Consider the following 17,630-nt stretch of genomic DNA (forward strand, 5'->3'; position numbering starts at 1 on the left):
TTTTTCCGTATCATTTTATCTGTATATACACAGGCTTAGGGTTATGCTTCCTGAAAAATAACCTTTCATCATATATAGTAACTCATTAATAATGACTTTTTTTACCTATCCCTTTCTTTTGGTTAGCAATCTTCTGGTACAAAAATAGCTACACAAGATGTTGCCATTATTAACAACACATAACTGGGGATTTTAACTTTAATAGCAAGTTTAACTGACTGATATTAATGGTAACCATTAGCCATATTTCAACAGCATCTTACTTAGTTTGTTCTTAATTTGTATGCTTCTTTTTTCTCTTTTTTTTTGTTTTTGTTTTTGTTTTTTGGTGGCACTGGGGATTGAACCCAGGTCCTTGTCATGGCAGGCAAACATTCTACCAACTGAACTATATCCCCAGCCCTGTCCTTTCATTTTTTAAGACTATAGGAACTTGTTGTTTTGTTTTTTCTTCCTACTTCTTCTATCCATCTACTCATTAGGAAGTTTTATGCTCCATTCTGGTTCCTAAATTTTACCAAGAATGCAAATACCTAAGTGTAATATCTTAAGCTCCCTACCACAGAATATAAAGGACTTAAAACCCTTAAGTCTCCAAATAACAATGAAAATTTCCTGAGCTAACCATGAAGCAAGCTGTCCAAGTTAGAACTGGAAACCGATCAATTTTAAAACTAAACAAATTAAAAGAATGGAAGGTAGAATTAATTTCAAATGAGGAAAAATAAAGAAATTAGAAGAAAACTGAGATTTGGGCTGGGGATATGGCTTAAGTGGTAGCGCGCTCGCCTAGCATGTGCAGGGCACTGGGTTTGATCCTCAGCACCACATAAAAATAAAATAAAGATATTGTATCCACCAAAAACTAAAAAATAAATATTAAACAGTTCTCTCTCTCTCTCTCTCTCTCTCCCTCCCTCCCTCCCTCCCTCCCTCCCTCCGTCTCCCTCTCCCTTTAAAAAAAAAGAAGAAGAAAACTGAGATTTAAAAAGGGAGGGTGGTCAGTGCTTAATTTCATTCTAGTACACACTATGAGCTATAAATGCTTTTTATATTTTAAATAGCTAACAAAAAATTTAAATACTATTTCATGACACACGAAAATTTTATGAAATTAAAACTTCAGTATGCATAAAACTTTACTGCAAAAAGAGCCATGTACATTTGCTTATACAAATGTTCAAACATGATCTGAGCTACCTTTTACACTGTAATGTCAAAGTTGAGTAGCTTCAAAAGAATCACGTTGCCTGCAGAGCCTATCGTTTAACTTCTTTTAAGAAAGTTCGCCTGCCTCTAGTTTTCACATATTATGCTGAGCACAGTGGCCACTTGCCTGTAATCCCAGTGGCTCAAGAGGCTAGGGCAGAAGGATCACAAGTTCAAAGCCAGACTCAGCAACTTAGTAAGGCCCTAAGAAACTTAGTGAGACTCTAAATAAAATATAAAAGGGGCTAGGGGGAAAAAAGGTAGGGGGGCAGCCCTAGGGATATGTCTCAGTAGTTAAGAGCCCCTAGATTCAATTCCCAGTATCAAAAAAAGTAGGTTAGAGCAAGGTACTTAAGTTTCTACATGCCTTTCAAAATCTCACTGAACATCACAACAGATACCTTAAAATTTTTAAATCTACCAAAATGTGGCAATAATGAAATATTATTAAGAAATACTGAAGAGCTCTTGGAGAATAAAAGGAGACTAGATCAAGAAGTAGAGGAGAAAAGCTATATTATATCACAGAAAAAAAATGCTGCTGCAAAGATGAGTTCCAAGTTCAGAAACCATAAATGGAGATTCTGGAAAAAACATTAGGGTGACTTAAACAATGAGACCAATCTTAATTTAAAATCCAATATTTAAAAAGTTACAGGGAACATGAAATTTTACTTCCAAGACTGAGCTCTCTGATCGACATTAAACTAAATTCATTATCTGTCTCAGGAGAATCTGAACCTGAGGTTTAAGCTGGAAAAAGAAGCAGGGAGGGGCCTAAGACCAAACCAGCACAGGACACAGATAAGGAGGAAGAGGCAATTAAGTCCATGACCACTATGCAAATCAACACAAAAAACTTTAAATTTTAGCCAAAAAAAGAGGGGTAGAGAGTAACGATACTAATAAAACCACACTGGGCCCCAAGAGGAAATAAATTCCACCAGCCAGTTAAGTAAGAAAGTACTTCTCTACACCACACAGGAAAAGATGGAAAGCTTTACCATGCTCTATGAACAAAATAAACTTTTTTAACAAACCAGAAAAGAGTAACCAAAAAAACAAAATTAAAACAATCTCATTTGTGATTACACCAGAAATATTCAAAATTGAATCCATATTAAAAACCACTTCCACCCCTAATCACAATGATCAGGTAGGGCTTATTCTAGTCATACCAGGACAGCGTAGCCTTGGTAAGTCAATTATTAAGATAACTCTGTATATTAAAGGCTAGTTGAGCTAAATTCTAATAAATACTAACTGACATTTTAAAAGAATTTGGCAAACTTTGACATTTTTTCCTCAACTAAAAAACATTAACAATCTCATCAAAATTAAAACAGATAAGGTTGCAACAAATGAATATTATAAAGGGTCTTAGTCAATGTAAAAATATATATGTATTAAAATATGTAAGATTAAATTATTGGGATCATGTGCATGTACAAATATGTAACAATGACTCTCACTATTACGTATAATTATAAGGCACTAATAAAAATGTGGGAAAATAAAAGATAAAAATGCTTTATTCATTGATAATGATTGATAAGGCAATGAACACTTCATGTGGAAAATACAAATTAAGGAAGAGCAATAATGCAAGTTATTACTAAGCTGGACTGATATAAAATAACTACATAGAAATTCAGTAACTGTCCTATGGACCTATGATAATAAGATTGCTATAAAAGTAGGAGGAAGATCACATTTAAAGGCATAAATGCTTAAGAAAATAACTAGAAATAAATACTAGGGGTGAGGGGGAGAAGAACAAGACCAATGTAAAAAAAAAAAAACAACATTAAACTTCCTTGAAGTCATTTAAAAATGAATGAGAGCACCACCCCAAATGAATGAACCTCCAAAACAGGAGCCATGCATACCATGTTTGGAAAGGTTTCAGTATCATAAAAATGTCCGAGTTTTGTGGCATTCCAATCAAAGACCCAATGGAATATTTTTTCCCTCTTTGCTTTGCTTTAAAAAAATTTTTTTAAGTACTAAATTCATCTGGAAAAACTAAAGTATGAGAATCAACAAAGAAAATCTTCAAGGAAAAAGAATAAAGATGGGAACCTTGAATTGTCCACATACTAAAAGTTTTAAATTTAAAGCTAATAAACTCAATTTAGGGTGGTACATTAAAAGACATTATCTGTAACACACTGAACAAAAGATTAACACACAAAATTCTTTTAGGGCTTGAGTTATAACTCAGTGGTAGCACACTTGCCTGTCACACCAGAGGACCCAGTTTGATCCCCAGCAACGTAGCCTGAAAAGTCTTTAAAATAAATATTTATTAAATAATCCTACAAAAGGATGAAGGATGTGAAAAGACAACTTACAGAGGGGGAAAGCATGTCTTAGTTGAAAAATTTCAAATTAATATGTTTGGCTGACCTTTTCTCTTGACAAAGAGAAGGGAGCGGGAGGAGTGGAACACAAGGGAAGATTAGGGAGGATGAGACTGATCAAATCATGCATATATAAGAATATGGCATAATGAATCCTACTATTATATATAATTATAATGTACCAATAAATTTGTAATAAATAAATTATTATATTTGTGGGATACAATTTGATAGGACTTACAAAATAAAAAATGAACAAATGATACTTGGAATAGCAACTTCATGTTTAAGACTCTGTGTCTATGCAAAAATATCTCTTATGTAAAAGCTCTCTCTTGTCTAGCGAGGAGGTCCACAGAAAAGAGTAGAGGAGAGAGTGGCTATGAAGTCCCTGATCAAGACCTCCAGAGACCAAGCAGGAAGCAGGTCTGATTTTATTGCGCAGTTACCATGTATATATACTCAGACAGTAGCTAAGCAGATTACAGGCAGCCACCAATACAAGTTTTTGGGTTTTTTTTAAGAGAGAAGAGAGGAGAGAGAGAGAGAGAGAGAGAATTTTTAATATTTATTTTTTAGTTCTCAGTGGACACAACATCTTTGTTTTGCATGCGGTGCTGAGGATCGAACCCAGGCCGCACGCATGCCAGGCAAGTGCGCTACCGCTTGAGCCACATCCCCAGCCCACCAATACAATTTTTGCTAACTGTCCTTACAGCAACTAATCAAGGAGCAGGCTGTGGAACAAGCATAGGGACCGCAACACAGTTTCACACCCAGAGATGTGCCTAGTGAGTAAGCAGTCTGCCACTCACATGCCCAGCACCAGAAGAGTGGCCTGCCACTCCAATGCCCTTAACATATGGCATGTATGCAGTACTTGATGCACTTGTCCCCACATTAAAGGTCATTCACTGATTGAGTGTAAATAACAAAAACAGTGAAAAAAATTTTAAAACCTACAATGTTCATTAAATGAAGAAATGATTAAAAATCTTAGCTAACATTACATTAATATGTAATAGTAAAATTGAAAATTGATAACAATAAAGTACACTGCTACATGTACTATAATTCTAAGGAAATAGTATGACCATATTTATATAAAAAACAAAAAAATACAAATCCCTAAATTTTTTGTGTAGGCAGTTATTTAAAAGATATACATATGAGGTATCTGTAATTATAAAATATTTCACATAATTTTTTAAATTAAACATGACATATATGAATATGTCAAAATGAACCTCACCATTATGCATAACTATAATGCACTAATCAGATTTTTTTAGAACTGATTTTGTTCATTTCTTTCTGTCAGTAACCAATTCCCTTAGATATAACCAGCATTTTGATTTAAGAGTAAAATGTTTCACAAGCCTTTGAATTTCTTATGCATATAGTCATATTGTATGCAGTCTTTTGTATCTAGCTCATTTTGCTCAACATACTGTCTGACAGTCATCCATGTTGTTGCACATATCAGTTTATTCTTTTCAACTGCTAAGGATGCTGTGTTAGTATGGATATATAGTTTGTGTGTCTGTTCAATCATTTATTTCCAATTTTTGGCAATTATGAATAAAGCTGCTATCAACATTAAAAGTAAATAAATAACAAATAAATTAGCCAGTTATTAGCCATGAGTAATAATATAAGTATATGACCAAAGTTTATACATAAAGACAATATGCAACTATTTATGTCTGACATTGAAGATCATCTTTGGCATGCTAAAAGGAAAATTTAATTATGCTTACCTATGTCATTAATCACCACTCTTATTTTGGAGACAAAAGGTCCAACTTCACTGGCATGCATTTTGGCTCTTTCTTTAAGATCAGCACCTGCAAAGTATTTTATTTACAAATATAATCTTGTTTTAAACAAATTTTAAGGCAAAGAATGGAAAATTTATTTAAAATTAATACGAAACTTTAGAAGTCAACTAATTTTTTCATCTATTAAAGGAACTAAATTACCTTTGTTTTCCTTCCTGATGACTACTCTCAACAAGAATAAAATATTGGTTTTTTGTACAGCTATTACATGTTTAAAGCAACACTTTTCAAGCTTTCTAGCTTCAGGACCCCTTCACATTCTTAAAGTAAGAGACCGTGTTTGGATGATACCAGCAGTTATTCTAGTAGATAGGAAAACTAAGAAATTTGAACGTAATTATTCACTAAAAATACAAATAAACACAGTCATATAAGCATAAATGACTACAGTGTGGTGCCAGCACCTTTGTTCTCACATTCATTCTACCTTCCCACCACCACCTTAGACTCATAAATGAGGGGGTATACAAGGCATACATGTGGCTATCTACTCTCTTTTTAATCCATTATAGATTAATTATGACCACATATGATATCAAGTATGGCTAGAGCTGGGGCACATGAACTCACCCACTTCCCAGGGGAGTGAGAACTGGAGCTAACAAGTCACATATCATACAGTCCATCAGTTCTCAGGTATACAGAAAATCTCTATCATGTAACAAAAAAATACTCAAGATAGCATTCAAAAGAGCATATGCAGAACAGCAAATAACTAAAAGTAATCTAAATATACATCAAAAAGAAAAAATAAAATTAGGCAACAGTTATTCAACAAAGTCACACACACAACACACACACACACACACACACACACACAAGAAAGAAAAGAATTAAGAGTATAAATACAGATAAATCCACTGAATGAAACATGTATTTACAGAAAGATACACAGAATAATAACCACTTACTAAGTTTTTAAAACAAGAATATTACCTAAAGGAAAAATAGACAAATGGAATTACTTCAAACTAACAGCTTCTACATAACAAAGAAAATAATCAAAAGAGTAAAGAGACAACCTGCAAAATGGGCAAAAATATGTGTAAACTATATAACCAGTAAGGGGTTAATGTGCAAAATATATAGAGACACAAACAATGGCAAAAGAATAAATAATCTGACTAAAAAAATGGCAAAGGATGTTAACAAAAGCTTCTCATAAAAAGATGTATAAAATGTTAACAAGTATATGAAAAAATTTTCAGTATCACTAATCATCAGGGAAAATACAAAATTATAATTTTTGTATCACCTCACACCAGTTAAAATGGCTATTATCAAAAATAAATGATGGGCTGGGGATGTGGCTCAAGTGGTAGTGCGCTCGCCTGGCTTGCGTGCGGCCCGGGTTTGCTCCTCAGCACCACATACAAACAAAGATGTTGTGTCTGCTGACAACTAAAAAAATAAATAAATAAAATCTTTTAAAAAAAATTAAAAAATAAATGATAGCAAATGAAGAAAAGGGAATTCTTGAGCTCTATGAATAAGAATGCAAATTAGTACAGACATCATGGAGAAGTACAGGGAGGTTCCTCAAAACAACTAACAAGGCCCAGCAATCCCACTACTGGGCAGGTGCATAGCTCCTGATCCACACTTTCATTTTGCACTGTTTGTTACCCACAGTCATGACAGTCCAAAAATATTAAGTAGAAAATTCCAGAAATAAACAAGAATTCTTAAGTTTTAAATTATGCACTACTTGAGTTGTATGATGAAACCTTGCTTTGTCCTGTTCCATCTCACCCCAGACATGAAGACCTAACTCTGGTTCTAACACATTTCCTTTTTCCCCAGAGTAACCACACTGTATACACAACACAATATTAGTCACTTAGGGGCTCAGTTTTGAGATGAACTGTTACAGACAAGCTGTTAATGTTCAAGTAGCCCCTATTTTACTTAACAATGGCCACAAACTATAAGAGAAGTGATGCTGACAATTCAGATATGCCACAGAAAAGCCATAAAGTACTCCCTTTAAGTGAAAGGTAAAAGTTCTCAATTAAAAAAAAATCATATACTGAGGTTCCTAAGATCCACAGTATGAATAAATAGGAAAAAATATACATGTATTTGTTTTTATATATTCATATATATTTACATATAGTATTATTTAATTGTCTCACTGTTTTATTTAATAAATAACACACTTTTTCCAAATTGAAGGTTTGTAACAACTTGTGCCAAAAAGTCTTATCGGTGCCATTTTCTCAAATGCATATGCTCACTATGGGTCTCTGTGCCACCTTTTGGTAATTATCACATTTTGAACCTTCTCAGCACTTATATCTGTTAAGCTGATCTGTGATCAGTGATTTCAGATGTTATTATTTTGGGTCACCACAAAACAAGCTTTTATAAGACAAGCAAACTTAACTGGGACACAAATTGAAATTAGGCCAATTAATAATCCTACAATGCCCTCTAAGCATTCAAATGAAAATACGAATCATGCACACATTGCTTACACTGAAGCACAGCTTAGGAAGGCATGTTGAAAACTAAGAAAAACCAGAAGTTAGGTCTCTTGGACAAAAGTTGTGGATGCAAAGAGAAAATTCTTAAAGGAAATTCACAGTACTACTCCAATGAATAAACAAACGATATGAAAGTCAAAGAGCCTCATTACTGACATAGATAAAGTTCTAGTTGTCTGGATAAGAAAAAAAATTCAAGCCAGCTACAACAATCCTTAATCCTAATCCAGAGCAAGGCCCTATCTCTCTTCAATCCACTGAAAGCTGAGGGATTAGGAAGCTCTGGAAGAAAAGTCTGAAACTAGCCCAGAATGGTTCATAAGGTTTAAGGAAAGAAGACATCTCCACAGCATGAAGGTGAGACAGCAAGTGTTGATGAAGAAGCTGCTGCAAGTTACCCAGAAGATCCAGCTCCGACCCCTCAGAAAGGTGGCTACACTGCCAGCAGGTCTCCAAACACAGATGAAACACCCTTCTCCTGAAAGAAGTGGTCATCTAGGATTTTCATAGAAAAGCAAAGTCATTTTCTGACTTCAAAGATTCAAAGGACAGGCTGACTCTCTTGTTAGGGAATAATGCAATTGGTGGTCGAATCCAATGCTCACTTTTGACCACTTCAAAACTCCTAGGGCCCTTGAAGAATTATATTAAATCTCTGCCTGTGCTTTATAAATAGAACAACAAAGTCTGAATGACAACACATCTGTCTACAACATCATTAAACCCAATCTACTGTTAAGAACTATTGCTCAGGATTAAAAACAAAAAAGATTCCTACTCACTGACAATGTACATGGTCACCCAAGAGCTCTGATGGAAATGTACAGTGATGCTGATGCCTGCTAACCAAACATTTATTATGCAGCCCAAGGAGGATACAGTAGGCTGAGGCAAAAAGATTGTGAGTTCAAAGCCAGTCTCTGCAATGGTGAGGTGCTAAGCAACTCAGAGAGACCCTGTCTCTAAATAAAACACAAAAAATAGAGCTAGGGATGTGGCTTAGTGGTAAAGTGCCCTGAGGTCAATCACCAGAACAGCCCCACACAAAAATAATTTCTCCAAGACACGTTATAATTAAAATGACTAACATACAGAGCAAGAATAAAATATTGAAAGCCTCGGGGCTGGGGCTGGGGCTCAGTGGTACAGTGGTTGCCTAGCATGTGTGAGGCACTGGGTTCAATCTCTGGCACCACATAAAAAAATAAAAACAAATAAAATAAAGGTATTGTGTTCATCTACAAATAAAAAAAAAACTATTAAAAAAATATATTGAAAGCCTCAGAGGAAAATGTCACCTTTAGAGGAAAGCCAATCATAATTATTCTAATTTTTCAGCAAATTCTAAAATCAAGGAGAGTGTGGAATGAATGTGAAATAAAATAACCATCAACCATGATTACTATATCCTGCAGAGCTATGCTTCAGAGTTGAAGATGAAGTATTTGAGCAAAATTAAAAGAATCCATGACTACTAAGCCACCACTACAGAAAATTCTTACATACTACAAACAAAAGAAATAAAAAACAGACCCCAAAGCACTCAAATAGTCAAATCTCACTTGAAAAACATCTAAGCAAATTAGAAACATGACCAAATTAAACATCAAAAATAAATCAAAATGGCAGAAATTAATAAACCTTTCTATATAATAACAATGAAGATAAATGGTCTCAACTTTCCAATTAGGAGGCATAGGGTGGCATAATGGCTGAAACAACAAGATCCAATTACATGTTCTTTGCAAGACTCACCTTATAGGCAGACATACATATATTACAAATGAAGCCTGAAAACAAGCAGGAATAGCTACTTTTATATTTGACAAAGCAGACTCCAAGCCAAAATTAATCAGAAGAGACAAATAAGGTCACTTCATACTGGTAAAGGGAACAATCCAACAAAGTCTAATGATAGTAAATATTTATGCACATGATTACATAAAACAGATACAACTCAACTTAAGGATTCAGAGACTCCAGTACGATAATACCAGGTAATTTCAACACACTTCTCCCACCAACAGATAGGTCATCCAGACAAGCTCAGTAAAGACTCATCAGACTTAAAATTATTATAAATCAAATGAATAGACATATATAGAATAATGCATCCAATAATGGCAGTATTCACTTCTTCTCAGCTACTCATGAAACCTCCAAAACAGATCACATTTTAGGTTACAAAGCAACTCTAAGAAAATAAATAATATATATATATATATATATATATATATATATATATATATACATATATATATATATATATATATATAAAATTCCTTGCATCTCATCTGATCATAATGGAATAAAGTTAGAAATCAACACACACATACACACACACACACACACACACACACACAAAAGGCACCAAAACTATTTAAACACATGCACAGAGATTGAACAATACACTTCTAAATGATGAATAGGTGATAAAAGTCAGGGGAGACCATTAAAACTTGTTAGAAAGAAATGAGATCAGTGATAAAACATACCAAAACCTCTGGGACACTATGAAGGCAAGTCTAAGAGGAAAGTTTATTCCCATGAGTACCTGCATGAGAGAATCCAAAAGATCCTTAAATAGACAACCTAATGATGGTCCTCAAGACCACAGGGGAAAAAAAAGAACAAAAGAATTCCAAAATCAGTGGAAGAAAGGAAATAATTAAAATCAAGCCAGAATCAATGACATGCTGAATTTCTTAAAAAGCATGGGATCAATAGAGTTATTTAAAGAGACAAGCAAAATAGATAAACCCTTAGCCAAACTGATCCAAAGAAAAAGGGAGAAGATCCAAATTAATAAAATTAGAGATGAAAAAGGAGAAATCACCACGGGCATCAGAGAAATCTGAAGAATCATAAAAGACTACTTTGAAAACTTATATGCCAATAAATTGGAAAACCTAAAAGAAATGGATACATTTCTAGACACAAATGACCTGCCTAAATGGAACCAGGAAGATATAGAAAACCTAAACAGACCAAAACCAATCAATGAAACAGAAGCAGAAATTAAAAGGTTTCCAATAGATAAAAAGCCCAGAGCCAAATGGATCTCCACTATATTCTACCAGACCTTCAGAGAACTAATGATAATGCTCCTCAAATTATTTCATGAAACAGAGTGAAACATTTCCAATTTCATTCAAAGAAGCCAGTTTTTATATCAAAACCAGATAAGAACAAATCAAGCAAGGAAAACTACAGACTAATATCCCTCATGAGCGCAGATGTAAAAATCATTAAAAATGTATTAGCAAATCATATTTAACAACACATTAAGAAGATTACACATCATAACCAAGACGGTTTCATTCCAGAGATGCAAGGCTTAACATATGCAAATGAAGAGATATGATTTACCACATGAATAAAATTAAGGACAAAAATCACAGTCATTTTCAAAAGATGTAAAGAAAGCCTTTGACAAAATTCAGCACCCATTCATGATGAAAACACTGAAAAAAAAAACTAAGGATAGAAGGAACTTACCTCAACATCATAAGACTACATACAATAAACTCAAATCCAGCACCACAGTGAACAGGTAAAAACTGAAAGCTCTTCCTCTAAAATCTAGAATGAGACAAGGATCTCCACTCTTACCATTCTTATTCAATATAGTACCAGAAGTTCTAGCCAGAGCAATTAGACAAGAGAAAGAAATAAAAGAAATGCAAATGAGAAAGAAATAAGTCAAATCATCACTGTTTACACATAATATGATCCTAAGCTTAGGAGATCTGATAGGTTCCACCAGAAGACTTACAGATTAATAAACAAATGCAGCAAAGTAGCAGGATACAAAATCAACACAGAAAAACAAGTAAGAGCTTTTCTATACAACAATTAGCTGAAAAAGAAATCAGGAAAACAATTCCATTCACAATAACCTAAAAAAATAAATAAATATCTAGGAATAATCTAAGCAACATGGAGAAAGACCTCTACACTGAAAATTTTAGAATACTGAAGAAAGAAATTGAAGAAGATAGTAAACCATGAAAAGAACTCCCATGTTTGTGGGTAGGCAGATTAATATTGATAAAAGGCCATATTACCAAAAGCAATCTAGAGTTCAATGCAATCCCCACCAAAACACCAGTGACTTTCTTTACAGAACTAGGGAAAAAAACTACTAAAATTTATTGAAAGACAAAATAGCCAAAGTAATTCTAAGAAAACCATACTGGAAGCATCACAATACCTGGCATCAAATTACACTACAGAGGTATATGCATGGTACTGGCATAAAAACAGACACACTGACCAATGGGACAAAGTAGAAGACACAGAGACAAACCCATATAGATACAGTCAACCAATTATTGACAAAGGCATGAAAAAATATGTTGGAGAAAAGACAGCATTTTTAACAAATGTTGATGTGGGAACTGGTTATCCATACTAGGAAGAATAAGACTAGATCCCTATCTCTAATCCTGCACAAAAGTCAACTTAAAATGGATCAAAGACATAGATGTTAAAACAGATAACTTCACAATTCCTAGAATAAGACATAAGATCAACAGTCCCTACATACAGGTACAAGCAATGACTTCCTCAACAGGATTCCTACAGCTCAGGAAATAATTCCAAGGATTAATAATGAGATAGCAAAAATTAAAAAGCTTCTGCATAGCAAAGGAAATAATTCAGAGCATGAACTGGGAGGCTACAGAACAGGAGGAAATCTTTGCCAGCTATTCTGCTAAAAGATTAACATCCAAAATGTGTAAAGAACTCAAAAACTTTACCACCAGAAAAAGAAGTAACCCAATCAATTACTGGGCAAATGAACTAAACAGATACTTCTCAAAAAGAGGAAATACAAATGGCCAACAAATAAATGAGAAAATGTACAACATCTTTGGTATGCAAATCAAAACTACACTGAGATTTCATCTCACTCCAGTTAGAATCTCAGCCATCCAGAACATAAGCAATAATAAATGCTGGAAAGGATTTGGGCAGGAAAGGAACATTTTTACATTATAAATGGGACTGTAAATTAGTACAATCACTACAGAAATCAGTATGGAGGTTCTTGAAAAGAATAAAAATGGAACTACCACATGACCCAGCTATAACAGTCCTTGGTATCTGTCCCAAAGAACTAAAGTCATCATACTATAATAATGCATGCATACCAATGTTTATAGAAGCACAAGTCACAATAGCCAAATAATCGAACCAGCCTAATGTCCATCAATGTTTGAATGGACAAAATAAATGTGGCATATACATCACAACAGAGTTCTATTCATCCATAAAGAATGAAATTATATCATTTACAGGAAAACAGATGTAACTTAAAAATATTATGTTAAGTGAAATAAGCCAAACTCAGAAAGGCAAAAGTCATATGGAGATCATATATGGAACTTAGACAGAATAAAAAAAGAAGGAGGGTGCCAGTCTCATGAAAATAAGAGATCAGTAAAGTATATGAAAGGGACTGGGGAGGGAGAAGGACAGGGAAAGAGGAAATACTGGAGAAGGATACTGATCAAATTACATTTTTATATCATGTACATTTGCAAATATGTAATAACAAATCACACTATTAGATATAATTATAACACATCGATAAAAAATGGGAAATGGGGGAAGAAAGCACACCAAGAATAAATGCTGAAAGACAAAGAAAAAAAATCGCAGAGGCTTACAAAGAAAACAAATATCTTTAAAAAGAATAAGACTGCTGACTTCTTAATGGAAAATGGATGGCATTTTTAACATGAGTAAAGAGAATATAGTAGTTTCTCTTTCCCACAACTGCTTTCTATACTTTTAGTTACATGCAGTTGGCCTCAATCTAACTTGAACAAAATCAGAGAAAAAAGAAAATACTTCCTCCATTTTAAATTGCACACTATTTTGAGTACCAAGACGAAATCTCACATCATCCTACTTCATCTCACCCAGAATGTGAATCATCCCTTTGTCCATCATATCCACACTGTATGCCTGTTAGTCACTCAGTAGCCATCTCCATCATCAGATCAACTGTCTTGGTATCGCAGTGCTTGTGTTTAAATAACCCTTATTTTACTTCATAATGGTCCCAAAGTACAAAAATTGTGAGACTAGCAACTGAAATATTCCAAAGAGAAGTTGTAAGCTATGAGGGCTACATTTAAGTGAAAAAGTGAGAGGTTTCAATAGGGAAAAAAACAGTAAACATAGGGTTCAATACTGTCCACAGCTTCAGGCCTCCAGTGAGGATCTGGAAATGATTCTTCTTTGGATAAGAAGAAATACTAAAATTAGGCTTCTCAACTAAGCAAACATCCTTCAAAAATGATAGTTTGCCAGCATGGTGGTAGCAAACCTGTAATCCCAGCAGCTCTGGAGGCTGAGACAGGAGGACTGTGAGTTCAAAGCCAACCTCAGCAAAAGCAAGGTGCTAAGCAACTCAGTGAGACCCCGTCTCTAAATAAAACATAAAAATAGGGCTGGGGATGTGGCTCAGTGGTCGAGTGCCCGAGTTCAATCCTTAGTACCAAAACAAAATACCAATAGTGAAAGGCACCAAAAAACAGACATGGTAGAAAAGATAGCTTTTTCAACAAATGGTGCTGGGAAAACTGGAAATCCACATGTAGCAAAATGAAATTAAACCCCTCTGTCTCACCCTGCACAAAACCAACTCAAAGTTTATCAAAGACTTAGACACTAAAACACAGACCCTGTGTCTAACAGAAGAAAAGGCCCAAATCTCTACCATGTCGGCTTAGGAACCAGCTTCCTTAACAGGACTCTTGAAGCACAAGAAGTGAAATCAAGAATCAATAAACAGGATGGGATCAAACTAAACAGCTTCTTCACAGCAAAGGAAACATAACGTGAAGAGACAGCCTACAGAATAGGAGAAATCTTTACCAATCTCCAGGATATATAAAGAGCTTGCAGGCTAGAATTGTGGCTCAGTGGTAGAACACTTGCTTAGCATGTTTGAGGCAATGGATTCAATTCTCAGCACAGCATACAAATAAATGAATAAAATAAAGGTCCATTAACATCTAAAAAAAATGTTTAAGAGAAAATAATTCAAAAAACTCAACACCAAAAAAGCAAACAACCCTATCAATAAATGGGCTAAGGAAGTGAACAGACCCTTCACAGAAGATACACAATTGATGGACAAATATATTTTAAAAAATCAATATCTCTAGTAATTATAGAAATGAAAATCAAAACTGCTATAAGATTTCATCTCCAGTCAGAATGGTAATTATCAGGAATACGAGCAACAGTAAGTGTTGGGGAGGATGGGGGAAGGGGAGAGGCACACTCTCGAACATTGCTAGAGGGACTGCAAATTGGTGCAGCCAATCTAGAAAGCAGTATGAAGAATCCTTGGGAAACTGGGAATGGAACCACCACCACTTTACCCAGTTATCCTACTCCTTGTTATACACAAAGGACTTGAAATCAGCATACGACAGTGACACAACCACATTGACGTTTCTACCAGCTCAATTTACATTAGCTAAACTAAAGAACCAACCTAGGTGCCCTTCAACAGATGAATGGATTAAAAAATGTGATCACACATACAGTGATATATTACTCAGCCTTAAATAAGAATGAAATTATGGCATTTTCAGGTAAATGGGTGGAGTTGGAGAATATCATGTGAAGCAAAATAAGCCAGTCCCAAAGAACCAAAGGCTAAATGTTTTCTCTGATATGCAGATGCTAATCCACAATAAGGGGTTGGGGTAGGGAAGAATAGAGGTACTTTGGATTAGGCTGAGGGGAATTAATGAATTGGACATTATCACCCTATGTGCAGAGATGATTACACGACCTGTGTAACTCGACATCATGTACAACCAGAAGAACGAGAAGTGATACTTCATTTATGTATGATGTGGATTCTGTCATGTATAACTAATTAGAATTTTTAAAAAGAAAAAAAATAATAATGAAATAAAGACATTTACACACACATAATTTTTCACCATAGGACCACTATTTTTAAGAGCTGTAGCTTAAAATGCAAGGTAAAGGGATAAAAAAATATGCAAACACTAACCAAATGGAAACCTGTAAAGATATCCTAATTTTGAAAAAGTAAATCTAAGGTTAGAAACATAACTCAAGCTAGAGGGTCACTATATAGTAATAAGTAAGATTATCTACTAAAAGTCATAAAAATTCTAAGTTAGCAATAGACAAGAGACAGCCCCCAATATACATAAATCAAAGACTTATAGAACCTGAAATAAAAAGTGACAAATCACTATCACAGTAGATTTCTAACAGACTCTCTTAGTAACTGACAAAACAAACAGGCAAATATCCTTATCAAATATTAAGAAATAAAAAATAGGGAAGAAAGAAATAGAGAAAACTAGGAAGTCCAAGACCATGGCACTATCAAGGGCTTCATGCTACTTCAACTCATGCAGGGAAGAGGAAAAGCAAGGGGAGAGTCAGGGAAGAGAACACAAGAGGAGAAGCTTCAGTGTATAAAAACCCACTCTCAAGGCAGTTAACTGAGCCCTGGGTTACTACCACAAGAATTAACCCAGTCCTAAAAGAAAGGCATAATTTAACCAAGCAGAGGGTGGATACTGGTACTCTCAACAACTCGAGAGGCTTAAGTAGAAGGGTACCAAGTTCAAGGCTGCATGGACAACTTAGAGAGACTCTCTCAGCACCCTGGGTTCAAGCCCCAATACTGAAAAAAACAAAAATAGTATAATCTCTTATTGACTTAATCATTTCTTAAAGACCAAATCCCAAAATCACCACAAAGAAAATCAAATTTCAATGTTATGTTTAGAATAAATCATATTCAAACCACAACAACTTTCCTGTAACTTTTTTCCTCATATAACCAGTGTTGATATCTTAAAATTGTTTGTTAACCTTGTCAGTTTCCTGCATCTATATATGTATATAACTGAATTAGTTTTTATTCAATTTCCTGTAACTATAAAGTGGTAGATTTTTCCAGACTGAACTTTCATTACAAGCATTACTAGCACAGAGTTGACTAAAGCATAAATATATTGTGAAACTGCTATTAAATGCTGAGTGTAAACATTTACCAATAATGCATTGGAATTAAGAACCATCTCCTCTCTTCCCATTACTTCATATACCCATGGATAATGATGCCACTAATACCAAATTGTTTTCCAAAGTGGTCTTCTCTGTACACTGCCACCAGCAGTGCACTGCTCCACCTTGTCTCCAGTACGTGGCCCTGCCATACTTACTGTGATGGTTACCTTCATGTGTTAACATGATTAAGCAGATCAAAGGGTGCATCTAGGAGGGCATTTCAGGATGAGATGAGCATTTCAATTTGGGGTTTGAAGAACCGTGCTCCCAATGTGGTTGAACATCGTCTAATCTATTGAGGGCCTGAAAAGGCAGAGGAAGAAGGAATTCAGCCCTCTTTCCCCCTGCTTTATTGCTTGAACTCATTTCATCTTTTTCTGCCTTTGGACTGGAATTTACATTGTTGGCTCCCCTGGTTCTCAGGCATTTAGACTTGGACTAACTATAGCCCTGGCTTTCCAAGGTCTCCACCTTGCAGGTGTAGATTTTGGAACTTCTCCATCTGCATAATTGGATGAGCAATGCCTCATAATAAATCTCCTTTTATATCCTATTGGTTCTGTTTCTCTTGAACCCTGACTTATTAAACTGGGCCAACCTAGTGGATGAGAAATTAGCTACATTTTCCACAGTAGCAAAAGATG

The 17,630-nt window shown here is 34.8% G+C and overlaps 1 protein-coding gene across 1 annotated transcript in view; it reads right to left on the reverse strand.

Moving 5' to 3' along the window:
- The window catches only part of LOC144369694 (methylglutaconyl-CoA hydratase, mitochondrial-like), a 43,489-nt gene extending 26,065 nt beyond the window's left edge, over positions 1-17,424 (reverse strand). Inside the window, exons 1-2 of the mRNA XM_078029828.1 lie at positions 17,142-17,424; positions 5,333-5,419 (exon numbers count right to left, since the gene is read on the reverse strand). Coding sequence (XP_077885954.1) covers positions 5,333-5,419; positions 17,142-17,193 — 139 coding nt within the window. The 5' untranslated portion in view covers positions 17,194-17,424. The remainder of the gene's footprint in view (positions 1-5,332; positions 5,420-17,141) is intronic.
- Positions 17,425-17,630: the final 206 nt, after the last annotated feature.

This window comes from Ictidomys tridecemlineatus, chromosome 13, assembly GCF_052094955.1.
Source record: "Ictidomys tridecemlineatus isolate mIctTri1 chromosome 13, mIctTri1.hap1, whole genome shotgun sequence".
NCBI classification, from domain to species: domain Eukaryota; kingdom Metazoa; phylum Chordata; class Mammalia; order Rodentia; family Sciuridae; genus Ictidomys; species Ictidomys tridecemlineatus.